Genomic DNA, 16,230 nt, shown 5'->3' with positions numbered 1-16,230 from the left:
GATTTGACTAATTTATTGTGTAACCGAAGTTTAACAGATTCCTTTTAGCACTCTTGCATTCCGACACGGATAGAAGGGCACGGTTCAAAGATAATGGTATGTCCGGGAAATATTCTGTGGAGTGACAAGGCACATTTTACACTATCAGGTGCAGTGAATATACAGAACTGCCGAATTTGGGATACTGTTAAACTGCTTGTTGTGCTCGAAGAGCTGTTGCACTCGCTGTATGTTACTGTGTACAGCATGTGATTCCTGCTTTGGAAAAGCACAACTGTGTGGAAACCACTGTTCTGACGCAAGATGGAGCAACAGCTCATGTTACTCATGCAGTGAAAGATGTGCTTAATGCAGCCTTCCATGAACATGTTATCACCACAGGTTTTCAGATGCATGGCCTACAAGATCACATGATTTGAATCCATGTGACTTTAAGCTATGGGGATGTATAAGAGAAAGAATTTACCAAGGACTTTGGTCTTTATCTGGCCTGAAGGCCAATAACAGGAACACATTTCTCAGAGGAATCATTGAACAGGTCATGTTACGGATGCGGCATTTCATAGTCTCCAGTGCTCATGTTGAACAAATTGTGTAAAAAGCTTTTAATAATAAAAATCAACATTGTTCCTTTCTCACTTCTTTGATCTTTTTTGCCCACGTCCTGTTCTTAATCCATTACATATGGAAACATTTCTGTATGTCCTTCTTGCATACACAGTGCCAGATTTGCACCAGTGTAAATCAGTTTCACATTCTTGCATTAAGGTATCTACCATGTTTTGCTGTGATACAGTACTTACAGCCCACACTGTACCTGTGTGTTTAGGTTCCCTTTGATTATAACTACCCAGTACCTTTCGTGAAATCTTCTCGGGTGATCGGCCGAGTAAAGGCGTCGTCTTCTCGCAACGTTTCGAAGGGTTTCGTACCCATCATCTTCGCTTGAAGATGATGGGTACGAAACCCTTCGAAACGTTGCGAGAAGACGACGCCTTTACTCGGCTGATCACCCGAGAAGATTTCACGAATGGAATACGCCGAGAAAGTCTCAAATCACATTTACCCAGTACCTTTCATTAGTGCCCACTCCTTGTATGGAAAAATGACAAATGTTGCATTTACTGTGTTCTGCAGTCTAAAGTGTGGTGAATTTGGAGAACTTAGTATCCGTGCTCAGCACAAATGCAGGCTATTGATAACCTAAAATTACCAAATGAAAATTGATCTCGTATATGAATCATACCCAACAAACATCAAATCTGTCACTTACAGTCATAGCGATCAGGGTATTGTTTACGATCAATTTGTTGTACAGGATAAATCAGTATGACCTGGTGACATTGTATCTTGTAAAGATGCACTTTGAGAGGTGTTCTGAAGGACTCATACATATTGAGTGGTATTAATTGGAAGTCAGGTGTATGTTATGGGATGATTCTCCATGTATTATGCTGATTCAATAAGAATTGCTGCAGTACTCTCTCTGCTGCATAATCTTTCTAGACTGATGACAGTGTCTGGCAGTACCTTCTGGTGGTATATCTGCGACTTCCCCTACATTTCAAATAGTTTGACATTTGTGAAACACACTGTTTTAGTTCTTTTCCTGTTTTCGTGTGATTGTAATGTTGTTTGATAGCTATTGTGAAGCACAGTAGCATTATGTAAGCAAAGGAAAATTTTCTGTCATGATTAATTTACCTAGAAAGTACAATCAGCTTTAAATTTCAGAGCATACAGATACTGCTTAATACTGAATGGAATTTGATTACTTACAGGTGGATTTAATATCGTACACTGTGTACAGTTGCAGATACACTGGCGAGAAATAAAATTTAAGTATCTGTCTGGGGAAATGAGTACAGAAGCAGCAGTCACAAGAAATGAACAGGGGGGCAGTCCCTAGAGCTGCATATTGAATTTAATTACACAGAATATTTATTAACTTTGATATTTTCAGTTCGTAGTAGTAATTATGTAGATATAAAGGAAATGTGCTCTCAAATTACTACAGTACGTACTAATTTGTAAGCTCCATTTATTTTTAAGATTTCAGGAACAGGATTAATGTTAAGAGTTAAACTGATTTTCTTGTGGTCAAGAAAGGTGCAGTCACCTTTATGAGGACTGAGGAGTATAAGTAGCAAATACACAGTTTATAGACTTAACAAACTAAACTGACAGTCTGTGTGATTCTGGTTGATTAGTTTGTGGCTTTTCTCGAAAGGAGTACTTAAGAACTTTCGCATCACGAAGTTCCTATTATTTTAAGATTGAAGGTGACAAGAAGTCATTTTAGTAGAGTGTCTTAAAATTAGTTAAAATCAGCCTTGCCCTCCAGATAGTAAACTGGCAGATTGAGTTTGCATACTACAACAGCTCTATAAATGTTTGTGTACTTAATCAAAAAAGTAAAATAAAAGTGAAAAGGATGTTGTTAGAGGTCAGTTAAAACAAACAATGTGAATTAGGGATACAAAGCTACTAAAATATCTGCAAACGTTAACCACAATTGACTGCTATGAGGGAAAACTTACTTCATGTCAATCAAAAGAAACGTAATGTGATGACCAACAACAAGTGAGATGAATCCAACTGTTCCATTAGTTTCAGAATGGTATTTCACTCAATTTTGTATAGGAGGGGGAGGAGACTGTACAAAATATTGGTTATGTCTTATCTGGTGGTATTTTCTGTGTTGTTGCAACATGCTAATGTGCATGGAATTAACTAAGAATATCTGGAAAGTTAATGGAGGCTATCTCTTAGGTAACTGACCAGAAATCCTTGACACCAGATGGTTAGTGGGGAAGTGTCAGTTATCTTATCATGACAATACTACAGTGCTTGGCAGCTCTTCATGGTAACATTTGTTTTGTAAGAATCTAAAAGTTGACACTATTTGCCATTCTAGGCATACAGTCACAGTATTTTCAGTAAACAAGAGGCAGATCTTTATTTACAAAAAAATAAAATTTTGATACTAGCCAGATGTGAAGTGTCTTGTCAATCATGAAGCCATATCTTTGACAGTTTGTCACTGAGATAGCTCTGCCGGTACACGTTTTTGGAGTAACAGGTTTTCATGCACGCACATCAAAAACTGCGTCCAGTGTAAGAGAATCACTGAGAAGCACAATGAAGTACAGTTTGTCTGGTGAGATATTTCTCTTATGCACCACCAAGAAGCGAGGAAGAAAAATAGAACGGTCAACATAATTTTACAGGATCCTGTCGTGTGCTAATAGCAAACAGTGAATTCAGCAGTAGTATCAGATCAGACAGTGAAAGTGGAGAATTGACTTGTTGCTTTGGGAGCATGCCTTGTTATGTGTACTTTTGCAGGAGCTCTACTTTGGGACAAATTTTCAAAAATATAATGGTGGTGAAGCATGAGCTGTAGAACAAAAATGGGGTGGATGGAATACTCTGCAGTCAAGCAAGTTCTCTTCCACACAGTTTACAAATAAAATTAAGTTTTATGTGGAAAAGAATAATAGTTTACATTTGTTTATAGATGCTAAAGTGCACTGAAAAATTTTAAAAAATCATTTTATTGGCAGGAAAAATTATGGCAATTATTTTTAGGATTACAGTTTTCAGTACACTCAACTATTTGGAAAAGGATAATTTAATAACTGGCTCTTATTACGTAAAGATATTGGCCCACTCACTTGGTGAGTTGAATTAGAAGTAACAAAGATTAGTGTGCATAAATGTTATTTTGTAGCAGGGTAATTCATCTGCCCACACATCAGCTATTGCATTGGGACAAATACATGACTGTGATTCTAAATAGTTTCTGACGCACATTGTTCCCCAGTTTTTCTGTATGTCTTCCTTTTCTGTTTGATAACTTCAGAAACTGATATGAAGAGAATACCTTTTGCTTAGATAGAGAGATCTCTGTGCTGTATGATTGTAACACAGAGGTTTTTTAAAAATATTTTCTGGACAAAATGGAAATGGAAATGTCATTTTAGGTCCCCCTACTCCCAGTGAAGGATATTTACTGTCATCTTCTCTCCCCTTACGCTCTTTTCTGAGCTCCCCCCCCCCCCCCCCCCCCCCTCTCCCTCCCTCCCTGTGTGTGTGTGTGTGTGTGTGTGTGTGTGTGTGTGTGTGAGAACTTTGCAGAGGAAACTCGGGTATAGATTGTTGCCTTTTGTTTTTCTTGCTACTGACTGGTTTTTTCCCGCAAATGTCCACTCAAAAGGCACTATACAGTTTTGAATGTTCATACCAGCTATATAAAGTGACATTTAAACTAAATTTTGCATTTACATGCTTAGTATGCATGACAGGTTTGTCCTTCCTGACCTAATATTGGTTCGTAGAAGTGGAGTAAATAAACTAAATTCAGAACAAAGTACACAGGTTATATGAGCTTCACAGGGAAAGCTGGTTTTAAAGCAGTGATCATCTTCTCTTTCCTAGCATAGATCCCATCGTAAGAGCCCAATTGTTTTCCTGATTTAGCAAACTTATCTTCATTTAACTTTGTGACCAGATGTCCTAGTCGCCCTAGTCATCAGTTAACCTGCTGAATTGTGTAAACTTTGTTTTTTTGCATATTATCATATTTTCTGAAGTGGAGGGTGGTGATCAGCCAAGCATTTGCCAAAATGAGTATGGAAAAGCACCCAAAAAGCACACTCAGGCTGTCTAATATACCTGATCAACTGTCATTAATATGCCATGCAGATTTTTTTCGGGCACTGAAAGTAATAGGATGAAAATTAAATATATTTAACTAAGATGAAATTTGACATAGGTTCTGATTTTATGTTTCAGTAATGACAGTTCCAGCATGGAAACATCAAAAATTTCACTGCCATGCAGCTGTTGTCGCCTCAGGCCAAAAAAAAATTATTTATTTTTAACCACATATTGAATATGTACAAAATGTTGTGAAGTGCACCCCGAATGTATGAAAGCTCGAAATGATTCAAAGGAGGGCTTAAATTGTGAGGTAGCCGGCATCCTCATGGCCTAGAAGTGAAACCAGCTTCAAAGAAGTTGTCATTGTCAGCCATGAGAACGCCGGCTACCTCACTGTCTTACAGGACATTTTAAGGAAACAGGGTATAAATTATATGAAAATACATCAAATTGACTGTTATTAATTAGGTATATGTAATAAACAGTATGTAAACATAGGAACAAAAATTATTTTTATTACGATTTGTGTGTTTTTGAAAAACAGGAAATACAAACAAATTCATGACATTTCTTACGGGTTGTGGTTGTCTTTGCTACAAGTTACTGGACTTCAGTTCTTCCTTATGTCTTGAAATCTTCCAAGTAACAACTTCTGCACCTCTTCCAGATTTTTTCTATTTCACTCGTCTCTCTGCATGCTCTGTACTAGGGTATGGCTCCTGAAACTTTTAGAAGATTGATTGGGAGTGAGTGTATCAACGTTGTTCTTCAAGAGGCTCATTATTATTTCCTGCCTAAAATTCTTTATAGGAATATTTTGTACAAAATGTCAGCATTTACTACTGCTGTGTCGAACATAATTTCAAATGCAGGTTTGTGGTACCGTCTTATTGTTTCCTCCATCTTGACATTTGGTCTGACACATCGATTCCTTGCTTTGCTGCATTATAATCCAAAATGGCAGCAGGTTAAATATTTCCTCGCCAGTTTTCTTGCTTTTCTCCCCAGTGTTTCGCATTTCGATGCCGTGCTTAGTAGTGAGAAACACCACATTTATTTTGTCTTGCTGTTTTGCTACTCTTACTCAATTAGACTCTCTTCCAATGAGTTTGCCTTTTCTTATTTGTGACATCTTGATGGTAGGGGGACAGATGCTTTCTGTTTTTTCTCAGGGTACCTATGATGTTGGCAATTTATCTGGAAAATGCCTAGCTAATGACACGCTCATTTTATAATTGTCAGCAACAATAGTGCGTCCCTTATCTACATATTTTTTCCATTAAGTCTAAACCTACTTTTTTTGCAAGATTTTTACTGACAGTGTACACCCGTCCAGTGCAAACAATCATTTTCAGCATGGAACCAGCTTGGTTACAGCTTTGAATACCTTGATTCCGTATCTGTGGGTCTTGCTGGGGATGTACTGACGAAATACAGGGTTATTACAAATGATTGAAGCGCTTTCACAGCTCTACAATAACTTTATTATTTGAGATATTTTCACAATGCTTTGCACACACATACAAAAACTCAAAAAGTTTTTTTTAGGCATTCACAAATGTTCGATATGTGCCCCTTTAGTGATTCGGCAAACATCAAGCCGATAATCAAGTTCCTCCCACACTCGGCGCAGCATGTCATGTCCCCATCAATGAGTTCGAAAGCATCGTTGATGCGAGCTCGCAGTTCTGGCACGTTTCTTGGTAGAGGAGGTTTAAACACTGAATCTTTCACGTAACCCCACAGAAAGAAATCGCATGGGGTTAAGTCGGGAGAGCGTGGAGGCCATAACATGAATTGCTGTTCATGATCTCCACCACGACCAATCCATCGGTTTTCCAATCTCCTGTTTAAGAAATGCCGAACATCATGATGGAAGTGCGGTGGAGCACCATCCTGTTGAAAGATGAAGTCGGCGCTGTCGGTCTCCAGTTGTGGCATGAGCCAATTTTCCAGCATCTCCAGATACACGTGTCCTGTAACGTTTTTTTCGCAGAATAAAAAGGGGCTGTAAAATTTAAACCGTGAGATTGCACAAAACACGTTAACTTTTGGTGAATCGCGAATTTGCTGCACGAATGCGTGAGGATTCTCTACCGCCCAGATTCGCACATTGTGTCTGTTCACTTCACCATTAAGAAAAAATGTTGCTTCATCACTGAAAATAAGTTTCGCACGGAACGCATCCTCTTCCATGTCTGTTGCAACCGCGCCGAAAATTCAAAGCGTTTGACTTTGTCATCGGGTGTCAGGGCTTGTAGCAAATGTAAACGGTAAGGCTTCTGCTTTAGCCTTTTCTGTAAGATTTTCCAAACCGTCGGCTGTGGTACGTTTAGCTCCCTGCTTGCTTTATTCGTCGACTTCCGCAGGCTACGCGTGAAACTTGCCCGAACGCGTTCAACCGTTTCTTCGCTCACTGCAGGCCGACCCGTTGATTTCCCCTTACAGAGGCATCCAGAAGCTTTAAACTGCGCCTGCCATCGCCGAATGGAGTTAGCAGTTGGTGGATCTTTGTTGAACTTCGTCCTGAAGTGTCGTTGCACTGTTATGACTGACTGATGTGAGTGCATTTCAAGCACGACATACGCTTTCTCGGCTCCTGTCGCCATTTTGTCTCACTGCGCTCTCGAGCGCTCTGGCGGCAGAAACCTGAAGTGCGGCTTCAGCCGAACAAAACTTTGAGTTTTTCTACGTATCTGTAGTGTGTCGTGACCATATGTCAATGAATGGAGCTACAGTGAATTTATGAAATTGCTTCAATCATTTGTAATAGCCCTGTAAATCATCCACGAAAGGGTGCCGTCGACTCATCCACTGTTAGCATCTATCCCGGTTCATATTGCGAGAAAAATTTACTCTGGATCATGTCAAGAAGTTTTCAGGTCTTGAATATACAATCAGTTTTATCTGCAGTTGCGTTGTCCTCGAAATCGACGAACCTCAACCACAGTTGAAATCAATTACGATATGTAGTTCTAGCGACTGGGTTGTCCCTGTAAGGAACACTTGTACTCCAATAGTTGGTAATGTGTGGGGCATGAACTAGCCCCTTGTACATAATCACGCTAAAGAATTGGTACATCTCACAAGCATTTGTCTCCTTCCAAGCTGTAGCCCTTGCTTTACCATGGGTCTGAGCAGTAGACAAGAATTGTACAGCATTTCTGTTTGTTTCAGTAACAATTAACACTACAATATTGTCCCCAGTGAAAGTTCTGAAGACTTGTGTAGGTTTCAGATCCCTCCGATTCTTGGGGTAATGTGGGTCATTATATTCAAAGGTTTCCATACTTTTGAATTGTATGTTCCTCAGTGTGCTACAGCCCACTTCAGCCCAGTTTTCATTTTCACTTCCTTCTAGAAATTGAGGATAAATAGGTTGTGTAATGGATGGTTTATTATCTTCTTCTAATTCCTCGTCACTTGCATTCTCAGACACCAATTGTTGCTTGGGTGAGGAAGTTTCGTTGAGTGCGTAGTCGTCGTCATCATCATCATCGTCATCGTTGTTGTCACAAAAGTCACAAACATCAGATAACTTACCATCATGAACATTGAGAATTTTTAACAGCTCTTCCTCTTTCAAGATATCAGACTTATCTTTCCGTGTCTGATTACCAGTAGAGCGTCCGAGGCTTGTATCTCCACCACACTTCGTCCCTGACCTACCATTAGATGCACCATTTTCTGGACAAAGAGAGCAAAGTAATACTGTCAAAATATACTTGGTGTTTAGCAAGTGATTACAGAATAATTTGTAATGTGCCAAATGGCTACCTCAGATATTCTTCAGTTTCTTATTCCAACACTTACGATCACTCTGCCATGTGGTTATGCAAGACTATTTCTAAAAAATTAAAATTAAACTATGAAAACAATGTATCAAAACCATGTCACATGGAGGGCAGGGTTTCACAAGTAAATGAATCTGTAACCAGCAGCCACTGCACATACTATTACAATGTTACTCCAGAAGGCCACAGAAAAGGCAGATGTGGGTTTCTTGCAAGGCCAGCCTGTTCCAGAGTCGATTGAATGCAACTGAAGCTGAGGTAGCCGGCACCCTCATGGTCTGTGAGAAAACCACCTCTGAGGTTACCAGTGTCCTCATGGCAGTGAAAGTGGTAAACAAAAATTAGGATTTTTTTGGCAGTATTTGATAGGTGGATGACACATTTAGAATGTGTATCACCTATTAAGTGTGCCTCTGCCCTAACACCATTCATCTGAAGTAAGTGATTGTCTGTCCTTGTTCTACAGTTTTCTATTAAGCATGGAGATTTTTAGTGTACTGTCTGTTGTTTATGAAGCCAGAGCAGCCCTACCTCCACCACATCCTCCAGACATTTATGAATTTTTGTTCTGAGTGACTTCTTCCTTCTTTCTCCTAGTTGGATGGTATAGGGAAACCAGTTTAAACTTTTATAAACAGCTCTGATAACAAGTGAATCAAAAGAAAAGTATAAATACAAAAAAATGGGATTAAATGAGACAGGTAGCCCGTTGTGGCTCAACTGGCGGCTTATTCCTTCGTGAGTAATAGGTCTCTAGCTGTCGGATGACAATGGTGCGATTGCATTACTACCCATTTTACGTGTACCTGAAACAGTTTAGTTGAAGCAGGATCAACTGCATTATCTTTTGTATTTGTACCTGTAATGCTACATTGCTGAGTGCTTTATGCTTCAAATTTATCATTTTTGCAGGAGTGGGTAATGATAATGATGGAATATTGGTTCTGGGTGCCACAAATATTCCATGGGTTTTGGATTCTGCCATCCGCAGAAGATTTGAGAAGCGAATATATATTCCTCTTCCAGAAGAACATGCTAGACTAACAATCTTCAAACTACATTTAGGAAATACATCACACACACTCACAGAGGAAGACTTCAAAGTACTCGCAAACAAAACTGAGGGGTATGTATTATGATACTGATGTGTGTGTGTGTGTGTGTGTGTGTGTGTGTGTGTGTGTGTGTGTGTTTGCTTGCTTGCTTGCTATATTTATGCTGGAAAATTCATAGTCATAATTTGTGTGTGTGTGCGCGTAGGGGGGGGGGGGGGGGGGGGTAAAAAAGAAGAATAAGAATTAGGAAAACGTAAAAGTCATGCAAAGGAAAGAAAATAGCTAATTCATATTGTTTCTCATAAAACTAAGTAAGTTGCTGTTGCACTGTTAGATTGTGATATGCAGAAGCACTTTTGGAGCATACCTCCAATTTTTTTCAGGTTTACACCAGTAGCAATTTGAATGATTTATGGGTATTTATCATATAATGAACAAGAATATGTTTACTGTCTCTTTGAGCTTATTAATTCTTCATCCACTTGATGTTGAACATTTTTGGTCATTTCACTACTGATTTTCTTTGAATATCTGGAAGGCACACCTTCTTATAGCCAATTCAGAATATAGTTCCATTGAGTTCTTGGATCTTTTGATGAGCTGTACCTTTCTGAGAAACAAGATATGCATGGCTTTCTCAGAGGCAGTATTTTTTCCTACTAAGCCCAGTGTTCTGTCCCTTGTAACTCATCTTAGTTTATATAGTCCCAAACCAACCTTGACACAAAGTGTTTTCCATGTAAAATAGAATATTCAACAAATAAATTATTTTACACAGGCCAAAAAATGTTAACAACAGGATGTCCAATATTGAAATTACTTCTAATGCCTTCAACTTGGCAGTTGGACATAATTTGACAAGATATCCTTCAAGAGGACATCCAACAACTCTGTCAATCAGTGTCAAGCCAAATAATTGCTTGCATAAGGAGGACCGATATATTATTCACTTGCTCAGTTTGCGAAGCTCAGATTTCTCTTGAATAACTCATCAATTTTTTTCTGAATTTGTAGTCAGCTGTTTGTCTGTACAAATATATCGCATCTGTCTATTTCTGTCTCCTTCAGGTAATTCCTTTGTGGTACATCTCTTTTTTTCTTGGAGTGTATTTTGACCTATTGATTTGGATTGTATTACCTTGAAAAATCCTATATCATTTTGAGATGATCCTTGGATGAATAAATATAAATAAATAATATTAGATAGCAGTAATTCTGGTTTTTCCTGAATTGCGTTGAAGATAATTATAATATGTTGGAGGAAATATGTTTTTTAACTTAACCTGACAGTTTGTTGTGTACCAGTTTGTTCCCATGTGTTGTCCTGAAACAAAATGTCCTTGTATATGGGGTGCTTTAAGTCATAAATCAATTAATGCTGTGAGGTTAACTCTAAAAGCATTACATTCTGTGATTGGGTCATTGTTACTCTTTCTCTTTTCTTCTGGCTACACTTCTCGCAGCAAAAACTTATTCATCCCACCTCAGACGCAAACTGTGTATGCAGGGCCAGACAGAATCTGTTGTATCAGAGGATTCCTTCACAACCATAAGCATCACATCTTGAAAAACACAACTTAAAAAGTACTGCTTCCATTCCTATTCCTATACCATTTCTCCTCCTCCTCCTCCTCCTCCTCCTTTGCCCTTTTTAGGGTTCTACGCCTCAGTCAGTAAAAGAATCACTCTGTTGTCTGTCTTTCCATGTGTTACGACCCCTTTTTCTCGGTAACATGTAGAGGTACCAAATTAAAATTTATTTCGAAGACTGTTGTGTAACATGTGGCTTCTGTGGAATAACAGGTTCCACTTTTAACCACTGAGGCCAACAAAAGATGTACATGGAAACAGGAAACATTGTGTAGATATGGGTTAAGATGGGGTGTAAAAGGCACCAGCTCAGAACATCAAGAAGTCACGACACCAAGTGAGCATCTCCACCTGTTGTGGAAGGCGCCTTATGCTTTGGCATCACTGGGCCTTGGAAGTTATGGAAAAGGGCATGGGCGATAATGACAATGCCAGAACAATTGAAGATGAGACTTTTATTCCGCAATATCACGTCAGTACGTGGTAATCTATTTTGAGCCACAGATTGAGAGAGATCTGTTCACCAACAGTTGTAAATGAAGTTGTGTAGTGGAAAGATTGTGTTTATATTACAGAAGAGATATCAGAAAAGTGACTTGTCATTTCAGTGGTGGACTACTCCCATGCTTGATTATCCTCTTATTCCAAGAGCTCCAGTTTGATGCAGTCATGCATAGTCGCCCATAAAAATGAAGTCAGGCCTGAACACACCCGTGAAAAGACCAACGTGGAGGAGCAGTATAGAGTCAAAAGAAAATTGATCAATGAGTGTTCCATGTTCAGATAGCTGGAGGTCAGTATGCCAATGCTTTATTATGCCTTCTCAAACCATAACACCTGCACCACCAAAACGACCATGTTCGACAATGTACCTGGGTGCTTTGTGTGTTACATACCATGTGAGGGTATATCTAACAGTATTACTTTTGCATTTGGTATAGTTCTCAATCTGTAGCTTTAACTGAATGCCATCTGAGGGGTCCCTGCTTGGACCCTTTCCAATGGCTCCCAATGGCTCCTTATGGAAAAATGTGAGTCTTGCATTTCTGTCACCATGTCACAGTTCATCCTGACCCAGAACTCTACTTGAATACACAGCACTTGGATGTTGCTACAGAACCCTTATTTTTGGGACTTCTCTTCGATATAAAATTGACATGACACCTACATACTAACAACTAGCTGCAAGTGAAAATTTAATGCTCTCTGCAACCTCATGCACACCTCTTGAGGTGCAGATAGTGCTACTCTACTCTGTATTTGATGGGCTTTGGTTTTATCCCCTGTAAACTATGCTTTCCCCCCTGTGAACCATGGGCCTTGCCGTTGGTGGGGAGGCTTGCATGCCTCAGCGATACATAGGTGCAACAACAATTGAGGGGTATCCGTTGAGAGGCCAGACAAATTTGTAGTTCCTGAAGAAGGGCAGCAACTTTTCAGTAGTTGCAGGGACAACAGTCTGGATGATTGGCTGACCTGGCCTTGTAACATTAACAAAACGGCCTTGCTTGTATATTTTTTATTTACATATCAAGTTCCATAGGAGCAACTTGAGGGGAAAATTCTCTAAGGTCATGGAACGTGTCAGTATATGAAATTACAACATAAAAGTCATAACAGATAAAAATAAATTTTTATGAACCCGAAAAAGGTCAGTCCATAAGTTTAAGTAAACGCAATAAACAATACAACAAGAATCGGCTTAATTTTTCAAGGAACTCCTCGACAGAATAGGAGTGACACATGAGGAAACTCTTCAGTTTCGATTTGAAAGCGCATGGATTACTGCTAAGATTTTTGAATTCGAGTGGTAGCTTATTGAAAATGGATGCAGCAGTGTACCTTTCAGCACAAGAGTTAAGGAAGTCCTATCCTAATGCAGGTTTGATTTCCGCCGAGTATTAACTGAGTGAAAGCTGCTTATTCTTGGGAATAAGCTAATATTGTTAACAAGAAATGACGTAAGGACTATATATATATATATATATATATTGAGAAGCCAATGTCAAAACACTCAGGGGTCAACAAGAGACTCGTGAATTTACATCACTTATTGCCCGAACCGCCTGTTTCTGAGACAGAAATACCCTTTTAGAATGGGTAGAGTGCTGGTACTGCAAATGGCTGAAACCAAGGGGAAACTACATCTGTAATTTTTCCCGAGGGCATGCAGCTTTACTGTATGATTAAAAGATGATGGTGTCCGCTTGGATAAAATATTCCATTTGGATCTCCGGGCATGGGCTACTCAGGAGGACTTCGTTATCGGGAGAAAGAAAACTAGCATCTACGGATTGAAGCATGGGATGTCAGACTCCTCAATTGGGCAGGTAGCTTAGAACATTTAAAAAGGAAAATGGATAGGTTAAAGTTAGATGTAGTGGGAATTAGTGAAGTTTGGTGGCAGGAGGAAGACGACCTGTGGTCAGGTGAATACAGGGTTATAAATGCGAATTCAAATAGGGGTAATGCAGGAGTAGGTTTAATAATGAATTAAAAAACCAGGAGCACAGGTAAGCTACTACCAACAGCATAGTGAACACATTATTATAGCCAAGATAGAAACGAAGCCCACGACTACCGCAGTAGTGCAAGTTTTATGCCAACTAGCTCTGCAGATGATGATGATGAAGATGATGATGATGAAATTGGGGAAATGTATGATGCAGTAAAAGAAATTATTCAATTAGTGAAGGAGGGAGACAAAAATTTAATAGTAATGGGGGACTGGAGTTCGATGTAGGAAAAGGAAGAGAAGCAAAAGTTGTAAGTGAATTTGGAATGGGGATAAGGAATGTAAAAGGAAGCTGCCTGATAGAATTTTGGACAGAGCATAACTTGATCATAGCTAACAATTGGTTTAAGAATCATGAAAAAAGATTGTATACGTGGAACAGGCCTGGAGACACTGGAAGGTTTCAGATAGAATATATAATGGCAAGACAGAGATTTAGGAACCAGGCTTTAAATTGTAAGACATTACCAGGGGCAGATGTTGATTCTGACCACAATTTATTGGTTATGAACTGTAGATTACAACTTAAGAAACTGCAAAAAGGTGGGAATTTAAGGAGATGGGATCTGGATAAACCGAAAGAACCAGATATGAGGGTGTAGAAAGTTTCAGAGAGAGCATTAGTGAACAATTGACAAGATTGGGGGGAAAGAAATACAGTAGGAGAATGGGTGACTTTGAGAGATGAAATAGTGAAGGCAGCAGAGGATTAAGTAGGTAAAAAGCAGAGGGCTAGTAGAAATCCTTGGTTAACAGAAGAAATACTGAATTTAACTGATGAAAGAGGAAACAATAAAAATTTAGCAAATGAAGCAGGCAAAAAGGAATACAAAACTCTCAAAAATGATATCGACAGGAAGTGCAAAATGGATAAGCAGGGATAGGTAGAGGACAAATGTAAGGATGTATAGGCATATATCACTAGGAAAATTAGAGAGACCTTTGGGGGGGGGGGGGGGGGGGGGGGAGAGAGAGAGAGAGAGAGAGAAAGAGAGAGAGAGAACGAACCACCTGTATGAATATCAAGAGCTCAGACGGAAAGCCACTTCTAAGCAAAGAAGGGATAGCCAAAAGGTGGTAGAAGTATATAGAGGATCTATAAAAGGGTGATGTACTTGAGGGCAGTATTATGGAAATAGAAAAAGACGTAGATGAAGATGAAATGGGAGACAACATACTGCGCGAAGAATTTGATCGAGCGCTGAAAGACCTAAATCGGAACAAGGCCACAGGTGTAGACAACATTCCGTTAGAGCTACTGATAGCCTTGGGAGAGCCAGCCATGACAAAACTCTACCATCTGGTGAGCAAAGTGTATGAGACAGGCAAAATACTCTCAGACTTCAAGAAGAATATAATAATTCCAATCTCAAAGAAAACAGGTGTTGACAGATGTGAAAATTAACGGATCCTGTAGAAATTTTGTAACACGCGAGTCAATACTAACCCTACAAATTATCTTAGAAGATAAATTAAGGAAAGGCAAACCTACATTTCTAGCATTTGTAGAAAGCTTTTGACAGTGATGACTGGAATACTCTCTTTCAAATTTTGAAGTTGGCAGGGGTCAAATACAAGGAGCAAAAGCCTATTTACAACTTGTAGAGAAACCAGATGGCAGTTAGGAGAGTTGAGGAGCATGAAAGGGAAGCGGTTGTTGGTAAGGGAGTCAGACAGGGTTGTAGCCTATCCCCGATATGGTTCAGTCTATATATTGAGCAGCAGTAAAGGAAACAAAAGAAAAATTTGGAGTAGGAATTAAAATCCATGGAGAAGAAATAAAAACTTTGAGGTTTGCTGATGACATTGTGATTCTGTCAGACAGGTAAGGACCTGGAAGAGCAGTTGAACGGAATGGACAGTGTCTTGAAAAGAGGATGAAAATCAACAAAAGCAAAATGAGGCTGATGGAATGTAGTCAAATTAATTCTGAGGGAATTAAATTAGGAAATAAGACACTTAAGGTAGTATATGAGTTTTGCTATTTGGGGAGCAAAATAACTGATGATGCTCAAAATTGTGAGGGTAGAAAATGTAGACTGGCAGTGGCAAGAAAGTTGTTTCTGAAGAAGAGAAATTTGTTAACATCGTGCATAGGTTTAACTGTCAGGAGATATTTTCTGAAACTATTTGTATGGAGTGTTGACATTTACATAAGTGAAACATGGACAATAAATAGTTCAGAAAAGAAGAGAATAGAAGCTTTCGAAATGTGGTGCTACAGAAGAATGCTGAAGATTAGATGGGTAGACCACGTAACTAATGAGGAGGTACTGAATAGAATTGGGGAGAAGAGGAATTTGTGGCACAACTTGACTAGAAGAAGGGATTGGCTGGTAGGACACATTCTGAGGCATCAAGGGATCACCAGTTTAGTATTGGAGGGAAGCGTGGAGGGTAAAAATTGTAGAGGGAGACCAAGGGATGAATACACTAAGCCGATTCAGAAGGATGTAGGTTGCAGTATTTACTTGAGGATGAAGAGGCTTGCTCAGGATAAAGTAGCATGGAGAGCTGCATCAAACCAGTCTCTGGACTGAAGACCATAATAACAGCAATATCAAAAAACTATGGTTATGAAGTTTGTGGCATCTTTGGCTTTGAAATTATT

At 39.2% G+C, this 16,230-nt stretch overlaps 1 protein-coding gene across 2 annotated transcripts in view; it reads left to right on the top strand.

Annotated features, from left to right (window-relative positions):
- LOC124612154 (vacuolar protein sorting-associated protein 4) overlaps positions 1-16,230 on the top strand; it is a 175,819-nt gene that overhangs the window by 122,461 nt on the left and 37,128 nt on the right. For both annotated transcript variants that reach the window (XM_047140305.1, XM_047140304.1), the window contains exon 7: positions 9,372-9,585. In XM_047140305.1, the coding sequence (XP_046996261.1) occupies positions 9,372-9,585 (214 nt within the window). The remainder of the gene's footprint in view (positions 1-9,371; positions 9,586-16,230) is intronic.

Source organism: Schistocerca americana, chromosome 1 (assembly GCF_021461395.2).
Source record: "Schistocerca americana isolate TAMUIC-IGC-003095 chromosome 1, iqSchAmer2.1, whole genome shotgun sequence".
Taxonomy (NCBI): Eukaryota; Metazoa; Arthropoda; class Insecta; order Orthoptera; family Acrididae; genus Schistocerca; species Schistocerca americana.
The sequence above is the reverse complement of the archived record's forward strand: the minus strand, read 5'-3'. Positions and strand labels throughout refer to the sequence as shown.